General features: G+C 36.7%; 1 protein-coding gene across 17 annotated transcripts in view; it reads left to right on the top strand.

The window, feature by feature from the left end:
• The window catches only part of LOC107082735 (adhesion G protein-coupled receptor B2-like), a 341510-nt gene extending 325800 nt beyond the window's left edge, over positions 1 to 15710 (top strand). For 13 of the 17 annotated variants that reach the window (XM_015371552.1, XM_015371567.1, XM_015371564.1 and 10 more), the window contains one exon: positions 11929 to 15710. In XM_015371552.1, the coding sequence (XP_015227038.1) occupies positions 11929 to 12105 (177 nt within the window). In that variant the 3' untranslated portion in view covers positions 12106 to 15710. Of the gene's footprint in view, positions 1 to 4611; positions 4664 to 11928 lie in introns of all 17 variants that reach the window. The other 4 variants (XM_015371566.1, XM_015371555.1, XM_015371562.1 and 1 more) reach the window with 2 other exon arrangements.
• Positions 15711 to 16182: the final 472 nt, after the last annotated feature.

Here is a 16182-nt window from a genome sequence, read left to right as displayed (position 1 = left end):
CTACTGCCTTTAACACCTGGTTATGTTGCCACGTGTACCTCCCCTCTCTTAGCACTTTAGGGCAACAGCTCAGAATGTGCTCCATGGAACCATGAGCTGGGCACAGTGGGCCTGTTGGTGCCTCTGCAAGGCCCCAGGTGTAAAGGCTAGATAGACTTGGATGGACATCACACACATATTTTATCAGGAATTTAAGTCTTGCTGGTTCAGACTTGATAGATATTCACAGAATTAGGATACTGTCTTGGGGATATATTTTTCGTGGGGCAAATTTATCCTGTCACATGCAAGTAGTAATTCTGCAGGGCCGTACTCAATTTGTTGCAACGGCATCTGGTAGTAGCACTTTTGGTGGAAACTGGATGTAATAGTGGCCCTTCTGGTAGCACTTCCGGGGGCAACTGAAGAATAGTGGCACTTCTGGTGACACCCTCACTGGCATGCGACTACCCAAAAGGTAGTTGCGGCTGTTGCCGCTAACCTGTTAGTCTATAACAACTTCCCAATAATTATATTTTATTTATATTATTTCTAATAAAACCTTGTGGGACTTTCACCAGCCGCCTGCCACAAGGTGTCACTAAGTTCCACCTGGCCAACTTCTATTAATTTTTATAGGCAAATGTTTTGATTTTTGATTTCATGCCTGCTCTATATTTACTTTCAATTAATGACGTGCTAAATTCACATTATTTAATTTACATTTTAAACAATTTAATTAAAAAAAGTTATAAGGTTACTGTTTGTGTGAATGGTGTGATTCGTGATAATAAAAAATAATGTGATGATATGAAAAAAAATCACGTGGAAATACACTGGCACACTTATTAAGTCAGTGACTGTTTGGTGCCACAAAGTTGCTGCGATACTGCCATAGGATGCCAGGATGGTAACAAGATGCTAAATCAGCTATAAAAGCCTTCAACATCCCTCGACAGCTGCTACTCTTTTTATGGAACCAAAGCTGATTATTGGCAAACGGGATGTCAGGATAGTTATGTGTTACTGGGTAAATAATTAATAAATAAGTACTTTCAATTGAGGGTGTCATTTTCATATTATTAGGGTTGGACCCAAAATATAAAGATACTTCAGATGTAAACTATATGTCCTTATGTATATTACATGCTAAAAGGATGGCAAAGACTCACTTCACGAACAGTTGGTTTATTATACAGTGTGAGAGCTTACTGTAAGTTGTTACAGAAAAAGAAAATAATTTAAAAACATGCTGGTACCCGGTAGAATTCCCTGGCCACAAAGATACCAGCGAATGGGAGAAGATGCCATGGTAAACACAGAAAGTGTTTACTGTTACATTGGCTGCGATAACTTTATTACTGACAAACCTGCCAGGATTAGTAACTATTGTTCCTCAAACATTGCAAAAACCTTGAGATTTTGCAAATCAACAATGTTCACAAACAAAAAATAAAAGTTCAGCTGGAGAGTTGTCATGGTAATCTCCCTCCCACTTCTGTTTGGCCTGAGGGGTTTTAATTTGTTTTCCCTTGTCCATAAGAAGTACTTTGGGAAATGTAACTCTACCTTCAAAAGTCATTTTTGGCACCAATCTGCTGCAGCGTGGCTTAAAATAGCCAAAATGGAAAGTGGGGCTATCTGGCACCCACTTTGTTGCCATGGGAGGTCATGGAAATCAGTGGCAGGGTGTCTTGCACCTGCTCTGGTGCTGTGGCAGGTCATGGAAATCAGTGGCATGCTGTCTGGCACCCGCTCCGATGCAGTGCCACTGCCCCAATGCCAGGTCAAAAATTAGTGGCAGGGCATCTCGCATGTCCTCAGATGCTATGTGCCTGCTGTCCTCCAACAATTTGCTCCAAAGAATACGTCTACAACACCAAAGGTGCATACACACCAGAGGGTAGGTCTGGAGCGAGGTAAATGGTGTGTTTTTGATTGATTTAGATAAAAAAGACTGCTATCACCCCTTAGAAGTATGGCAGAAAAATATGCAAGAGTTGAAAAATCCAAACATTTGATCATAAATGCGTTGCAAAAAACAATCAGGGACTACATGTAGATGTGGCTTTGGCCTACAGTGAAGGGAGTGTAGGGAGATGAGGTTTATAAACAAAATGGAAGATAGAAAAATTGCGGAAAAAGAATTAGGTAGGCAATGCTCTTAAGATGTTTGTAGGCAGCTTTTAAAAAAGCCATCTTAATGTAGCCTTAGAAGGACTCTTAATTGTCCTCGCTTAGCTCCTGTACAGGCACCAGTATTTCGCTGCCTTCTCTCCCCACTCTGTGGCTCTGTCTGCCAGACTGGTTGCTTCGATGCACCGCTGTACTCCTTTAATCCACTAACTAGCACTGACAAGTTGCATGCTCTCCCCGAAACTGGAAGCATTTCTGGTGGACCCAGGGACATCGATGGTGGCAGCTTTGCTCAGTTTCCCCAACTGCAACTCTCTCCGTAATTCCATATCTGCCATGTTAACGTGAAACCACCATCCAGCAGATTTGATTATTTAGTGGAGCCTTTGCCTGCTGTGTGAATTTACCCACATTGCAAATTACTTTTGCAGGACAGTCAAATTTCTGGCATAAATTCAGGCAGCAAAAGCCCATAAAACTAACTATTTAAGTTTTTTGGGTTTTTTTGGCAGGTTTAGCTTTTGAAGGTACCAAATCACAAACACTTGTTATATAAAAAAAAACAATAAAATAGCAACAACAAAAAAAAAAAGACCTATTTAGATAACAGATTTAAAAAAAATCAGTTGAGGACATTTCTCCTTCGACCAAGGATCCACTGCTGGAATGATTCACATACCTTAATCTAATAGTGTATTTTTTTTGTTTTTAGGGTGCAGTGTTCTTTAGCTAATCTAAATCTAAAGATTATATGTGGCCTACAACTTCATCTGATTTGCTGTTATTCATGCCCCACTTCGTGATGACTTGGCAATTTACTTATTAGAAGGTTATGTTTTGAGGAGAGTTTTGTGTGTGTGCTTGTCTGTCTGTCTGTGTACAGGATAACTTGAAAAGTTATAGAGGGGTTTTGATTATTTTTTTTTATCAGAGGTGTCCCTGATGCCAAGGAAACAATCCATTACAGTTTGGTGATGATCCAGATCATAATCTGGATACACGTTTTCTTATATTAATTCTCTAACATTGAGACTTGAGTTCATGCTGCTCCTGAAAGAAAATTATTTGTATCACATTTTGTAAGGTATATTCTACAAACCCAGTAACCTAATTTTTCACATATGAGAACATCGAGATAATTGGAAAACCCTAAATCAATAATTACTGGTGCCCTTAATACTTTTGGCAATTCAAACACTAAATGTTGTGTTTATATGGGTATTCCTAAAGGAATTGCTTATTAGGTAGTGTTTGACAGTGGTAAGGCTTGGCCTTTGCACATCCACAGGTACCAATAGTGGCTGTTATTGGTATTCTTGTATTGTTCATTTGGGTGCCATGTAACATTTGTTGAATATAGCAGGTACAATAAGGATGTATTATTTTCAATGATAAAGACGCCATTTTTTGTTGATGTGCTTAGAGGCTTGTGAGCATATGCAAATTGCTCTAAGTCTTGATAGTCAATTTGCTGGCATTAAGCTGAGGGGCTTCAATTTCACAAACCAGCAATGAAGCAAGTCCAGCCCTCTTCTCTCTCTTCATATCTCATTCCCCTCTCTATTCGTTCTCACAGCTTGACATTTTCAGTCTTGGCGTCTCCCCTCATTTATCCATTTCTCCCTCCAACCTCAGCTCTCAGCGGCACGTTTGAGGCAATAATTGAATAATTAATTCCTCTCATTAGCTTGTTTTTAATTATTTCCTTGCCCCTTTTCTATGCAGTGTATAAACCCATCAGCTGTTTTTTATATCCCTCAACACAAATTACCCATGAAAACTGAGGGCAGTCATGAGTGTAGCCTTAGCACACTAGCTTTAGCATGGACTCCTAATGAAAGGACGTGAAGACCAGGCGGAACCAGCCTAACATCCGCTTTGTGCACCGATAGCCACAGTGTTAATTTAGCTCATTTACTGTCCTTGGGCCAATTAAAAAGAGGTGAAAAGGTCCTGATCACCAGATGGAGCTGCTTTCTTTTTAGAAAGCTGGTCTTGGATTGCATAGGGCCAGACAGTGACAAACAGAGCTTGTGTGGCCAATTGCTTATCTGATTTCAATGTTTTGTACTAATTTAATTTGTGATCCAGATTGATCCAACAGATTCAGGTCCTTTTAAAGACCTTATTATTTTTGGCACAGATGTCTTTCCAGCTAAGTTGGCTAATGGTGCAAAACTGTTATTCTTGTGCTTCTTAATAAATAATGCCATTATTAAAAACAATGATAGAAACAGACCCAAAGTCATCTCACAATTCAGATGTGACTGCAATGTTCTGGCATCCTCTCAGTCTTCTCCTCTATTCTAGATGTTGCTTTCATTTTGTTTGTGTTTGAATGTGATTAGTTTGTTTTTAATATCATAGCAGATGTATTTTGGTATCCCTTATTGCTATACTATTGATATCTTATTTTCTTATTCTTTGTTTTATTTGCACTTTCATTTGCTTTTTTCACTGACTGAGCCTTTGTGTTGCATGCTTGTCATGTCGCAGTTTGATCGTAGCCACACAGTCAGCAGCACCATGGGCATCCAAGTCAACAAAGGTAAAGTTAACCCCACTTAACCCCTTCACCACCTTCCTAACCCCATCATTTCTTGAAGTCCCATTGCTCAACCACGTCCAGACATGACTTTTGCTTCAGTAGTTCAAATTAAGTGGAATTTAGGTGGCTAAGGTTGGGTCTTTCTTATGATACTCTAGATGAAGCTTGTAGAAACAGCTTTTAATAATTTGATTGTAATGTTATGTATCTCTTTATGATATTTGCAGTCATTATGAGGATTACTATCCGCTAGACTATGTGCATATTTTCAGCAAATGACAATAACAAAAATGGGTAAATGGGTTCTGTGCTGCATAGAAGTGTGCAATTCTTTTTGGTTATACCATCATTTTCAACCGTCAACATGCCCTGGGGGAATTAACTGGTTTGTATTGTTTGAAATTACATTATAAACATATCTCTTATCAATTATGTGACTTTCTTTTGTTTTGCTTTTAATCTGTTTAATGTTTAATTTGGTGAACTGACAATATCCCTAAGTGTTACACCAAAAATATGCACTGCAAAAACAGAAAAAAAAACATTGATTGTGAAAGTTGTAAGACATTAAATAAGTGTTGAAGCTTCATTGTCTGAAATTGTCCAGCTTAAATACACATTGTGACAAGTTATTTATTAAATCTAACATATTAGAGGATTTACTTATAATTTGGTTCAAATATCATTTTAGATCTGATTTTAGATTTTATTTTATTTTAGTCTTTTATTTTTCAAACATTTTTACTACAAAAACCTAAAAGGGTCAAAATGAATGTGGTCAATATTACACACAGAAATTAGTAAATTGGAGCATACTCATAAAAAAAAACAAAAAAAACTGGGCTTTGATGAGTAAAAATAACTCTAGGATGATCACAATTGCTCATAAGCCATCTTGCCAAGAGAACTAAAACACTAGACGCAGCTTCTACTTTTAATTTCCTTTATTTTTCTTTGTTTTAATCTTACCTAGGGATGCTACTACCAGTAGGGGGACATGGAGTCTCTAAAGTCACTTTAAAGGCTGTATAACTTTCTTCTTTAATTTTAGGATTTACATTTCTAAATCAATAGTACATGTAATACAAACAGAATGTCTTTGCATGAGTAATTACAGTAGTGCTATACAATATTTTTTAAATTCAGTGCCTACCTTCAGGGGGTGCGCAAATATTTCATTTGATCAAATAACCTTCGACTGTCATGAGTCTGTGAACACAAACCCATATAACTGTGTGTAAGGACAACAAATGAAAATGTGAATCGAGTTCTAATCATGATCAGACAGTTAACTATGCACAGATATGGAATACATTCACAACCTTATTTCAAAATATAGCATTTTATTTAAAAAAATCCTTCAACTCCAAGTCAGACATAATTGTCTGACTTCTTGACTAAGCTAGTAAAGCTAAACTAAACTAAGCTACTATGTAGACAAAGGAAAAATGAATGAAAAAGGATTGAAAACCAAGATTAATAAAAGGATGCAATGATATAACACTTCGACATAATTTTATGTTGTAGAATCAATTTTATCTTAAAGAGTTTGTAATGAGATCAAATTGGATTTTAACAAATTTAAAGCATTTAGAATCTGTTCAAATAAATTCATAGTGCAAATCCAAGGAAGTAAACTAAATATTATTTGGTTAACTAATACTCATGGTTTGCAATAATCAGATTGTTTGCAAGAGTCAGATTGTTGTTATTGTTTATAATATCTAAGATAAGTACAACCTTGTTTTTTAGCTTGGTCGGCTCATTAAAACAGTGTAGCTATTATTTAGCAGACATGAAGGGACTCAAATAAAAAACTTTGGTATTCAATTGCAATGAGCATATCAGGGAACACAAATAAACTTTAGAGCTAAATTTGTTTTTAAACACTTTATGAAATAGATATTTTTTTAGTTTATAAACATGTCCATTCCTCTCAGATGCTCAGTGCCCCCAGTGTCTGGTATCCCACAGTTTTCTGCAAGAGAAATTGCGGAAAGTGGTATTTTTTATTTTATTTTTTTTGCAAGAATCAGTTCTGAGATCTTCACTCTGCTTTAGACTTTTTCTTCATAGTCAAGTTACACCATTAGATGTTTTTTTTATGTCTGCCACAGATTCCTTTTTAATTTAGATTTTACTTTACATGCATCTAGAAAGTTGTGTGTGAAATGGAGGGAAAGCGAAAAGTATTCTAAAAATCTCACAAACACACCTTTATTTCCCTCAACCCTCCATTAATTAGTGCTTTGTAGACCTCCTGTCACTGAAGTTATAGTCTACAGTCTTTTTGGTTCTGTGTCTACAAGCTCTGCACATCTAAAGCCTGGAGTGACAACGGATGCAGGAATCTGTCATGCAAATCGAGGGTTGCTGGTTCGAACCTCAGCTCCATCCACCTCTTTGGTTGTCCCCTTGGGCAAGACATTTTGTCCGCTTTGCCTACTGATGGTGGTCAGGGGGCCTGCTGGCACCTATGGATGACAGTGTGTGGATGTCAGTATCCCCCAGGGCAGCTGTGGCTATATTGCAGCTTCCCTATATCACTGTGTGAATAAGGAAATAACTAAATTAATCACTACTATCCAGAAGCCCTTCTCCAATCTAGAGAGTAAAATATTCACCTCACAATAAGTCAGAGAGTTAATGTACATTCTTTCTTGGTTTAGAAAAAGCTGTACAAAACATTATATTTAAAAAATATTATAAGTAAAGTGTAGATTAACTTTGTTGTTAGAAGGCAGGCTTGTGCCTTAGCCTTTTTCTTTATATATGATATTAAGCCTAAACCAAACTAAACTGAACACCCTTACATAAAAACATACTATGCAAGTACAGTCCAACTATCTCCCCCTTTGTAAAGTTTTTAATTTTAGTAAAATACAAATTAATTTACAAAGTGCAGTTCTTCCCACAGATTCTCATCCAAATTTAAGTCTGGAATTTGCCTGGGTAATCTTAAGACATGAGAACGTTTTGTTCTAGCTTATTCCGTTGTACCTTTGAATGTAAATTTTGGGGTTCTTTTTTAGTTGTAAAGGGAACCTCCAACCCCGTCTATTGTAGTATTGTGTGGATATTCTCATGATATTAATGTGTACTTAGCTTCATCTATTTTTGCATTAACTTTGAGCAGCTTAACAGTCATTAAGGAAAAAAATTGAATTTCTAGAGCATTTAATTCAATTCAATAAAAAAAAAAAGTATATTAATCCCAAAGTGAAATTCAAGTAGTTCATGTGGTAATAATAGTAGCATGATCTTTTCACCACTATTATTAATTGTGACCATAACCCTAGTTTGTTCCTACTCTTACCCATTGTTAGTTGTCCTTCATAAAGTACATACTGTAGCTTTGTATCTCAAATAGTTCCATTTGATTCTTTAGATCTGACCAGAGCCCGCTCTTTCATGTACTTACTGTGTTTTCTACATTGATTGCGAGCAACTGTAACTCAACTATAAAAGAAGCTTTAGAATTTCAGATATATTAATGTATTCTAGCAAATAATGCGCAATGAAATAAACTGAAGTTTATGACTTGTTTGGTGACAAGCTTTGGAAAAGTTTAAGGGGTGTGGAAACTTTTGTAAAGCTCTGACACATGGAAAATACAAATACAGCCTGCTTAAGAATATTTCAGACATTTGCAAAGAGAATTGGTGATACAGCTCGCTACAGCGCTGCAGTACATGTTCACCTGCTGTGCGAGTATGTGCACATGTTAGAGGTAGCAAGATGGGGAGATGGGTTAAGGGGAAAGCAGTAAGCAACAACTGCCTCTTCACCTGATTAAGGTGTAGGAGCACTGTTATTGTCCTAAGGCAGAGTTGTCAGTGACTGCGATCCCTCACTTCCCATTCTTTCTTCCTCTTTCTCTCACCCCTACACCTTGTCCCCTCCCACTCATTTCCTTACCACAGAGGAAAAAGAGATGGAACATTCTGCTTGCCAGAGGTGAAAATAACTCATTGATTGTAAGAAAAGTGTGTTTCTGGTAAAAAGAGGAAGGATGAGATTGGTGTTTTGTGGCAAGGAAGGGATGAAGACAGGCAGAAATGGCAAAGGGGAATAGATACACACGCTGTAGAGGCACAATCGCGTCAGCCATAGCCTCCCAGGAATAAAGTTCGGCTTAACTGCAGCATTACCAACAAGCCTGCATTACAAAATGTTCCTTCGCCAGCATTTAGCATGCAAATTGGCTTCCAGATTATGCCTTTTGTATTCATTTTACAAACTGTCAGGCTATGATGTGGGAAGAATGATAATCAGGCAGATATTGCCCCCTAGCGCTTCACTGACAATCATCACACACTCAAAAAAAGGGTGGGGGGATGGCAGGATAGGAAGGTGGGGGCTTGTGCTCTGCTGCAGAGCACAGAGTTGTGTGAGCATGCCAAATGAGGAGATAGACTGGAACACAGGGTGAAAATAACTCAAAATGAGTTACATGTGAATATTTTGCAGTTGCTGCAGTAAAGCAAAAAAAAAAAAAGGATTATGAAAAATGGATCTAAAGAAAGCAAAATAATAGAAGCTGCAGGGAGTTACCATGAGAAGAAATTGGAGAACTAATACAGTTGTGCTCTCTACTCATGAATTTGTTTAGCTAAAAACCAGTTTATGTAGACAGGTTGCAAATTAATAGCTGAACCACGCAACTTGTTGCACTGTGTACCTCTTAAGCATTAAGAGTTTTGTCTTAGGCTGTTCTGATCCATAGCTACCTTGGGCTGTGAACTAACGGAATGAATTTAGAAAAAGCCTATGAAATTTAAAATTATTTGTATATTAATACATATCATCATTTTATTTTAACTTCTGTTTTATTTTAACTAAAATTAAAATCAATTAGATATATCCTTCTTTTGGTAAATTACCATTACAATTCCCCCCTTTTTCTAAATGTGAGACGAACAGAAATACAAATTATTAGAAATACAGGTCTCTATATTCAAGTGAATTAACAAACAGTAATCTTGCTGTTTATGTTGTCTTTAGCCGAATGGCTTTCTGTTCTCCGAATGGCCTTTTACCTTGTGCAATGGATCAGTTATCAGCTTCAACCGCCATCTTGGCAATTTCCTTTTGCTTTTTATCTAGTTTGTCCAAGCAAAGAGCATCAAAGCAGGCTTAACTTTAGATCAAAAACAGAACTGGTTCTTTATTGAATGTATGATTGTACATTTAATGTAGTTTTTAATGTCGACTGTAATTGTTTAGACACATATATCTGGCAAGCTTAAGCATAAAGAAATTACAAAGGAAAATTAAGAATGTTTAGTCTTAGTTGGTGTATCCCAGTAAGAAGAAGAAAAATAGTGAATGTGCATTTTGTTTACATCAAAATGCATACAAGGCATTTATAAAATGTTTTAAGTATTTTGCTTGGACACCACACTTACAGACACAGCAAATGTTCTTGCTACAGCTTGGATTGATGTGCAATTCTGGATGAGCTGCACTACCTGAGTCACGTTTTGTGGGTTGTAGAGTTCGTCTTATACTACCAGGAGTGTGAAAGCACCACCAACATTATAAAGTGACCAAAACATCAGCATAGGTGCTGAGTAGTTGTCTGTGGTCCCCACCTGCAGAACCAGCCTAAGTTATGCATAATGCATGGCAGCATAATGCCCATGAAATGTCACAAACCAGTGTCCTGTGGGGGGCAGCAATGGCCCGGAGGCGCCCAGCCTTCGTAAAAATATTTTTTTGATTGCTGATTTAACCTAGCTGGTATTTACCGCCCGCAAAAAAATAAAAATAAAAGAATAATAAATCAATAAAAAGAAAGAAAGAAGGTTTGCAGTCGCAACAGACTCAGCGTTATGTCTGCTAGGAAGTAGCGTTGTATACCAAAACGCTGCCAATATGCCTTTATACAGTAGCCGTAAGTCAGAAACACGTTCAGTGGTCATTTTGAACACGTCAAATAGGTTGATATGCATTAGAGATAAGTTCTTGATAAGTTACGAATAAGTTGTGCATAAGTTACTTATAGGTTTTGGATAAGCTAGACACCAAGACTTATAAGTACTTACTCTTAACGTATGTTAACGATCAAATAACTTACCTCTAACCTTATGGACCAAGTATAGCATGCATATTTGCCGTATGTTGACATCTGCCAGCTTGCTTCAGTGTGCTTCAGCGTGCTCAAAACTTACACAAAACTGACCCATAACTTATCCAAAGTATGCCAGTTTGCCAGATTTTTTGTACATCAGGCATACTGTACACTGGTCTAAATCTTCAAAGTTTGACAGCGGCTTAGGAGGACAGTTTGATGTGATTGAAGTTATTTTGTGTTGTTTACATGTTCCCTTTTTTTTTTTTTACAGTTTACATATAATATTAGATATTATATATCTTAGAAAGCCATATTGGAAAGCCATTGAACAAATGTTGCTTCTTAAGAAATTATTATATCCAAAAAATGTTTGTTTTAACGTTAATAAGTTGTCTAAAAATGAAAAAATAAAATTAATCAGTTAGAAAAAATATTGTCTTTTGTATGAATCATCAGTTTTACTGAAAAAACTGTTGTAATAAGCTTATTTTAATACCTTTGATGCTAATCTAAGGCTTAATAGGATCGCATTTTTCATGATTAAGAATTTGCTTAGCTGTGATATACAAAGTGATTTGTATTTTTAAGATAATTTCTGGCAAATATATTCACTAGTAAATTACAGCAAATTCCACCACTTTTTTTTTGTTTTGTTTTTTTTTTTTTACAGTGAAGTGATTATACCATTTGGCAACAAAATAGAGAAAATCATACCTCGCTTCACAACGAAACTGTGGAAGCAACACTTCTCCTTTCTTCTCAACAAACTACAATGGGAATTAACATTGACTACTATCTTGTTACATAGAAATAGGATTGATATCTTAAAAATAAGATCTTATTAATGCTGCTTGAAGTTACAATGCTGATGATACAGTATGTAACTTTAGAGTAGATCTTTTCACAGGTAAAGTTTGGAGTCAAAAATGCTTTTCCATTAGAGTTTGGTTTTGCAGTTTTTTTTTTTTGCTTTTGGTTCTGAAAGTTGGATGAGATTTTAAAACAGCAATGTCACTAATCAGCCTCCAAAAACTGAATTCTGAAAAAAGGAATTTACTCAAACGTCTATTGTGGTTTTGATTAAAAAGAAATTATACTAGAAAAACGTGTCTGCATTTACCGGATCCATGCCACAGCAATATCTTTACCTAACATTGATCCTTTCCCATTGTCATCCTTCTCCTAACAGGACAAGTCCAACCCAGAGGACCAGAGCTCCTGGGAAACCTTCAAGACTATGACCCCTGAGCTGTCTATCGTGCCTGGGGAGCAGAAAGACCGTCTAGAATTGCACAATAAGACATGGGACTCTTCCTCGGCGAACACACCGGACTCATCTGAGGGAGACTTCCAGACGGAAGTGTGAAGACACGCAGACACTCATGCTCTCTTTAATCACAGACTTAAGCTCATGTTGAGATACAAACACACATAGACGCAAGCCTCCCGGAAAAAATATATATGTAGGTTTGATTTCCTGCAAAGGATCTCAGACATTCTGCTCCCTGCCTCATGCAGTGTGCTTTGATGGATCCCATACTGTATTTGTTTACAGCTGCTGAGGACATATACGAAAGGAAGACCGTTCTTCGCTCTATTTTCGCAAAGACTTTTGGGGGGAACATAGAACAGGGGCCGGAAAGATATGTCACTAAATGAACATAAAGGATAAAAAAAAACATTATTTCTGAGATAAAAGGTCTCAATTTTATTCTTAAAATAAAAAGAAAACGTCTTACAAGTGTTTGATGATGACCTGGGAAGGGTGGTCTGGGGCGGGAGAGAAAAATAACAATATTTCTGCACTCTTATTCTTTTTTTATATAGCAAGGGGAAGATTTCACCTAGAACCCCAAGGCAATCTACTTTCCTTTTTTTCTTGTTCTTTTAAATGGATGATGAAAGTATCCAGTCACTTAATCTTTCCTATATGTTTGCTTTCTTTTTGTCAAGAGGGAATAGGGTATGAGAGGGAGAGACAGCGCTGCTCACAGATTATGTGCCATTCTCTTACATGTCTTCATGTTCTGGTTTCTTCTTGACCCACTTTCTCCTTTGACACCCCATTACCTAATGTTATTTTTTATTTTTTAGCATTTTCTATTGTTATTGAAAGGAAGGATCATTCCCCTCTGCTCTGTCACTTGAAAATGGCCAACAAATGACAACCAATTCACTTTTGTTCCATAGATTTATTGTTCAATGCCCTGTCTGTTTATGATCAGCTGATTTATTTCTACTGATACATGCTTGAGCTGTCTGCAATTTCTTTTTTGTCGGTTTTTCATGTATGAAGAGATTTAAATTACATAAAACTTTAAATGCCTTGATATACCAGAGCACATGAAAGTGAGATGACATTTTAACAGGATATGGCAGTCATAAAGATTGTAGCCTCTTTGTTGTTCTTTTTTTTTAAGTTTAAGGGTTGCATGATTTGAGCTGTTGCGAGTGGCTCTCGGTTAATCGCCCCTTTGCCAGTTTGTACCCCCCTTTCATAGCTATGAATCATCAATTCATTACTTTCTATTTACATGAAATACAAAAAAGGAAAAAAAAAAAACATTTCTTACCAATGTATTTTACCATGGCATATGATCATTTTTGTTGAAGTATTTTCGTGAATTTTCAAAATAAATGTTCATCAGAAAAATGTAAACATTTCAGTCATAGCTCAATCAAATTATATACAAGTGTCTTGAAAGTTTCTATTACACTTTATTCTTGTCAATTTCTTTTCCAATTATTTATTTAGCAGTGCCCCATTTTGGACAGTTGACCCATGATATGACTTTGCTACGACTGACATTTTAATATATCTAAAGGGCCACAAGCAAAAATAAAGTTCTAAGGGCCACACGTCACTGAAGTTATTGAGTCCATAAGATGGAATATAAATTGAATATAGAAAAAAACTTCAAATGTGCAGTTATCAAAGCAGAAACAAGAAAAATGACTGTTGGGTATAAAAGCTGGTGTGATTGTTTTAAGGCCTAGTTGTGAAAGGCATAGACTTATACCTGATAAATATCAAAGGTACTAAATGGCAAAGGGGCAAAATGACCAACACCTGTCAAGAGTCACTGTGGTTCCATCAAATATTGCCAGTGATTAAATTTTAGCCAACATGGGTCCAATATAGGTACAACTCTTTTTCAGAGCTATGAAAAAGTATTAGATGTCCTGCAGATTTCTTCTGCATTGTTTTCTTGTCACACCATTTTTTTCAGATTATCAAACACATTTTATTATCAAAAATAACACAATGAAATATACAGCTTTCAAATGCTTTTTGTTAAAGAGACCCATGGTAGATGAAGTCCAATAACTGTCCAATAACGCTAAGGCAACTTTGCTTGCTTTATCAGCTGAGAGTAATACATTATTTTGAGACAATTAAGAGAGAAAACAAGAGAAAAACAACAGTCTTAAAAGTTTTAGCATCCACTTAGTTTCTCCTGGTTCGAAGTTTGCTTGGATCAATCTATCTTGTCACTGTGATACTAAAAACAAGGATAAAAAGAGTTAAAAGATAGGACTCATGCTGACTGAAAACTCATTAGCGTCAGATAAAAAATAATTTTCTATATACAAAATCTTTTTAAATGCTTAAAAACCCTATGATTTTCTTTGGTATACTATCTCTACCTCCTTGATATCGCCTGCTCAGAACTCAGAAACATGAAATCTTAATGCAACAAGCAGCAAGGCCAAATGTATAATTACTTGTTTCTATGGGTTCAACACTTTGTGTTTATATCTGTGGGCCTGTGAGCACAGCAGCTGCAAAAAGAGAGCACAAAAAAGACAGTTCAGAATAAAGAGGAACTAAATTGTACACTTGGAATGATTCTAATGCCCATACTGGGGTTATTAGAAGAGAGCTGCTGGTTTCTTATTATTGCTGCATTAGTTCAACCTAGAAAGTGTTGAGGGAGATGATAATTCTTCTGAGGAATGTCCAAAAAAAGGTGGCCAAGATAGATTTCCAAATAATGCTGGTTAAAATCTCAAAACAGGCATTGATGAAGACAAAGGCAAGCGTTTAAAACAGTAATTATCCAGAGGATGGTAAGTTGCCCTGACATCTTCCAGTGCTGCCCTCAAACCATCTGCTTAAGGCTCCCTAATGTGGTGGTAGAGCAGCGCAGCGCAGATGGCAAGACAAGAGTGGCGCCCCTCTAACCTTTCAAGCAAATCAGCTGTTAGGCAAGCCTACAGCTCCACCTCTCTCTGAGGAGGAAGACTGATTTGATCCCAAGTTGCCAAAGTAAGGTCACATTCCGATGATCTCCTGAGAAGCATTGGATCTAGATCCACAAAACAAAGCTTCCATCTGGTAGCTTCAAGGCCAAACTCCGTAGCTATTACTCCTCGGTATGTACATTTTTTTTGTATCTCTTAAACAGATCAAATGAAAAGGGGGGGGGATAAAGTCTTTTTCCCATGGTAATGGGACCTGCAGATAAAGAGACGTGTTCAGGTTTGCTTTCGGCATTGTAAGAGAATTTCTTTCAATCAGCCTTATTTTTCATCTTGTATCTGGATACTTTCACACTAATTGATGGTTGGTTTTAATTTTTTATGTCAAGAACAGTAAAGTTATATACTGCTTGACTGATTATAAAGTCTGTCATGCATTGTTCTACATTTCTATTAAAATGTGCTGTAATGTTATCATAACTCTAGGTGAAACCATTTCAACCTTTAGAGACACTCCGTTTTCTCGAAAAGCTTTCCATAATCAGCTGTCTTTAGGGGACATGACACACCAGAAGGCAAATTTTCAACTGAAGTTAAAGTCGATTCAAAAACCTTCACAGCTCACCTTTCATCTTGTCCTACCTGCAAGCCTTTGATTCATCTAGAAACATCCAACATTCCAGCTGATTTTCTTACTAACAACCCCTCACTCCATTTTGTTCTTTTTATACATAAGATTGTACAAAGTAGTCCTCTAATGTTTTCATAGTGTCTTTTTTATATTAAAAATAAATTTTCAAACTGATCTTGGTGTTTTGTATGTGCTACTTCAAGGGCATCTGTTGAGAAATACAATTTAGGCTCTCTCGATTTCAAATTTTCTCGCAATCCCCATGTTTTCGTAATATCACTCAGGGAGTCTGGCATGACAAACGCTGTTACCCAGAGGCACTGAAGCCGAACCATAACCAATCAGAGCGCCCGCTGGTCTGTCTAAAAATGTTAGAGTAACAGCTATGTGTGTTTGAAATTCTGCTGCTGTAAAACAACCAACAAGGAGTGGGTATGAAGTCCGAATGAATATGATGTTAAAAATGGATAAACATTGAGCAGTGTTTGTGCAAAATAATATTCTAAAGTGGACTCTACCGAAAGTAGTTGTGTTATTTAACCAGGAGGAAGTAGACAGCTCCGTTTTAGTCTGGCTTTATTAGTCTACTCAGCAGTCCTGGACAAGAGC

This window comes from Cyprinodon variegatus, unplaced genomic scaffold (assembly GCF_000732505.1).
Source record: "Cyprinodon variegatus isolate N-32 unplaced genomic scaffold, C_variegatus-1.0 Scaffold60, whole genome shotgun sequence".
NCBI classification, from domain to species: Eukaryota; Metazoa; Chordata; class Actinopteri; order Cyprinodontiformes; family Cyprinodontidae; genus Cyprinodon; species Cyprinodon variegatus.
The sequence above is the reverse complement of the archived record's forward strand: the minus strand, read 5'-3'. Positions and strand labels throughout refer to the sequence as shown.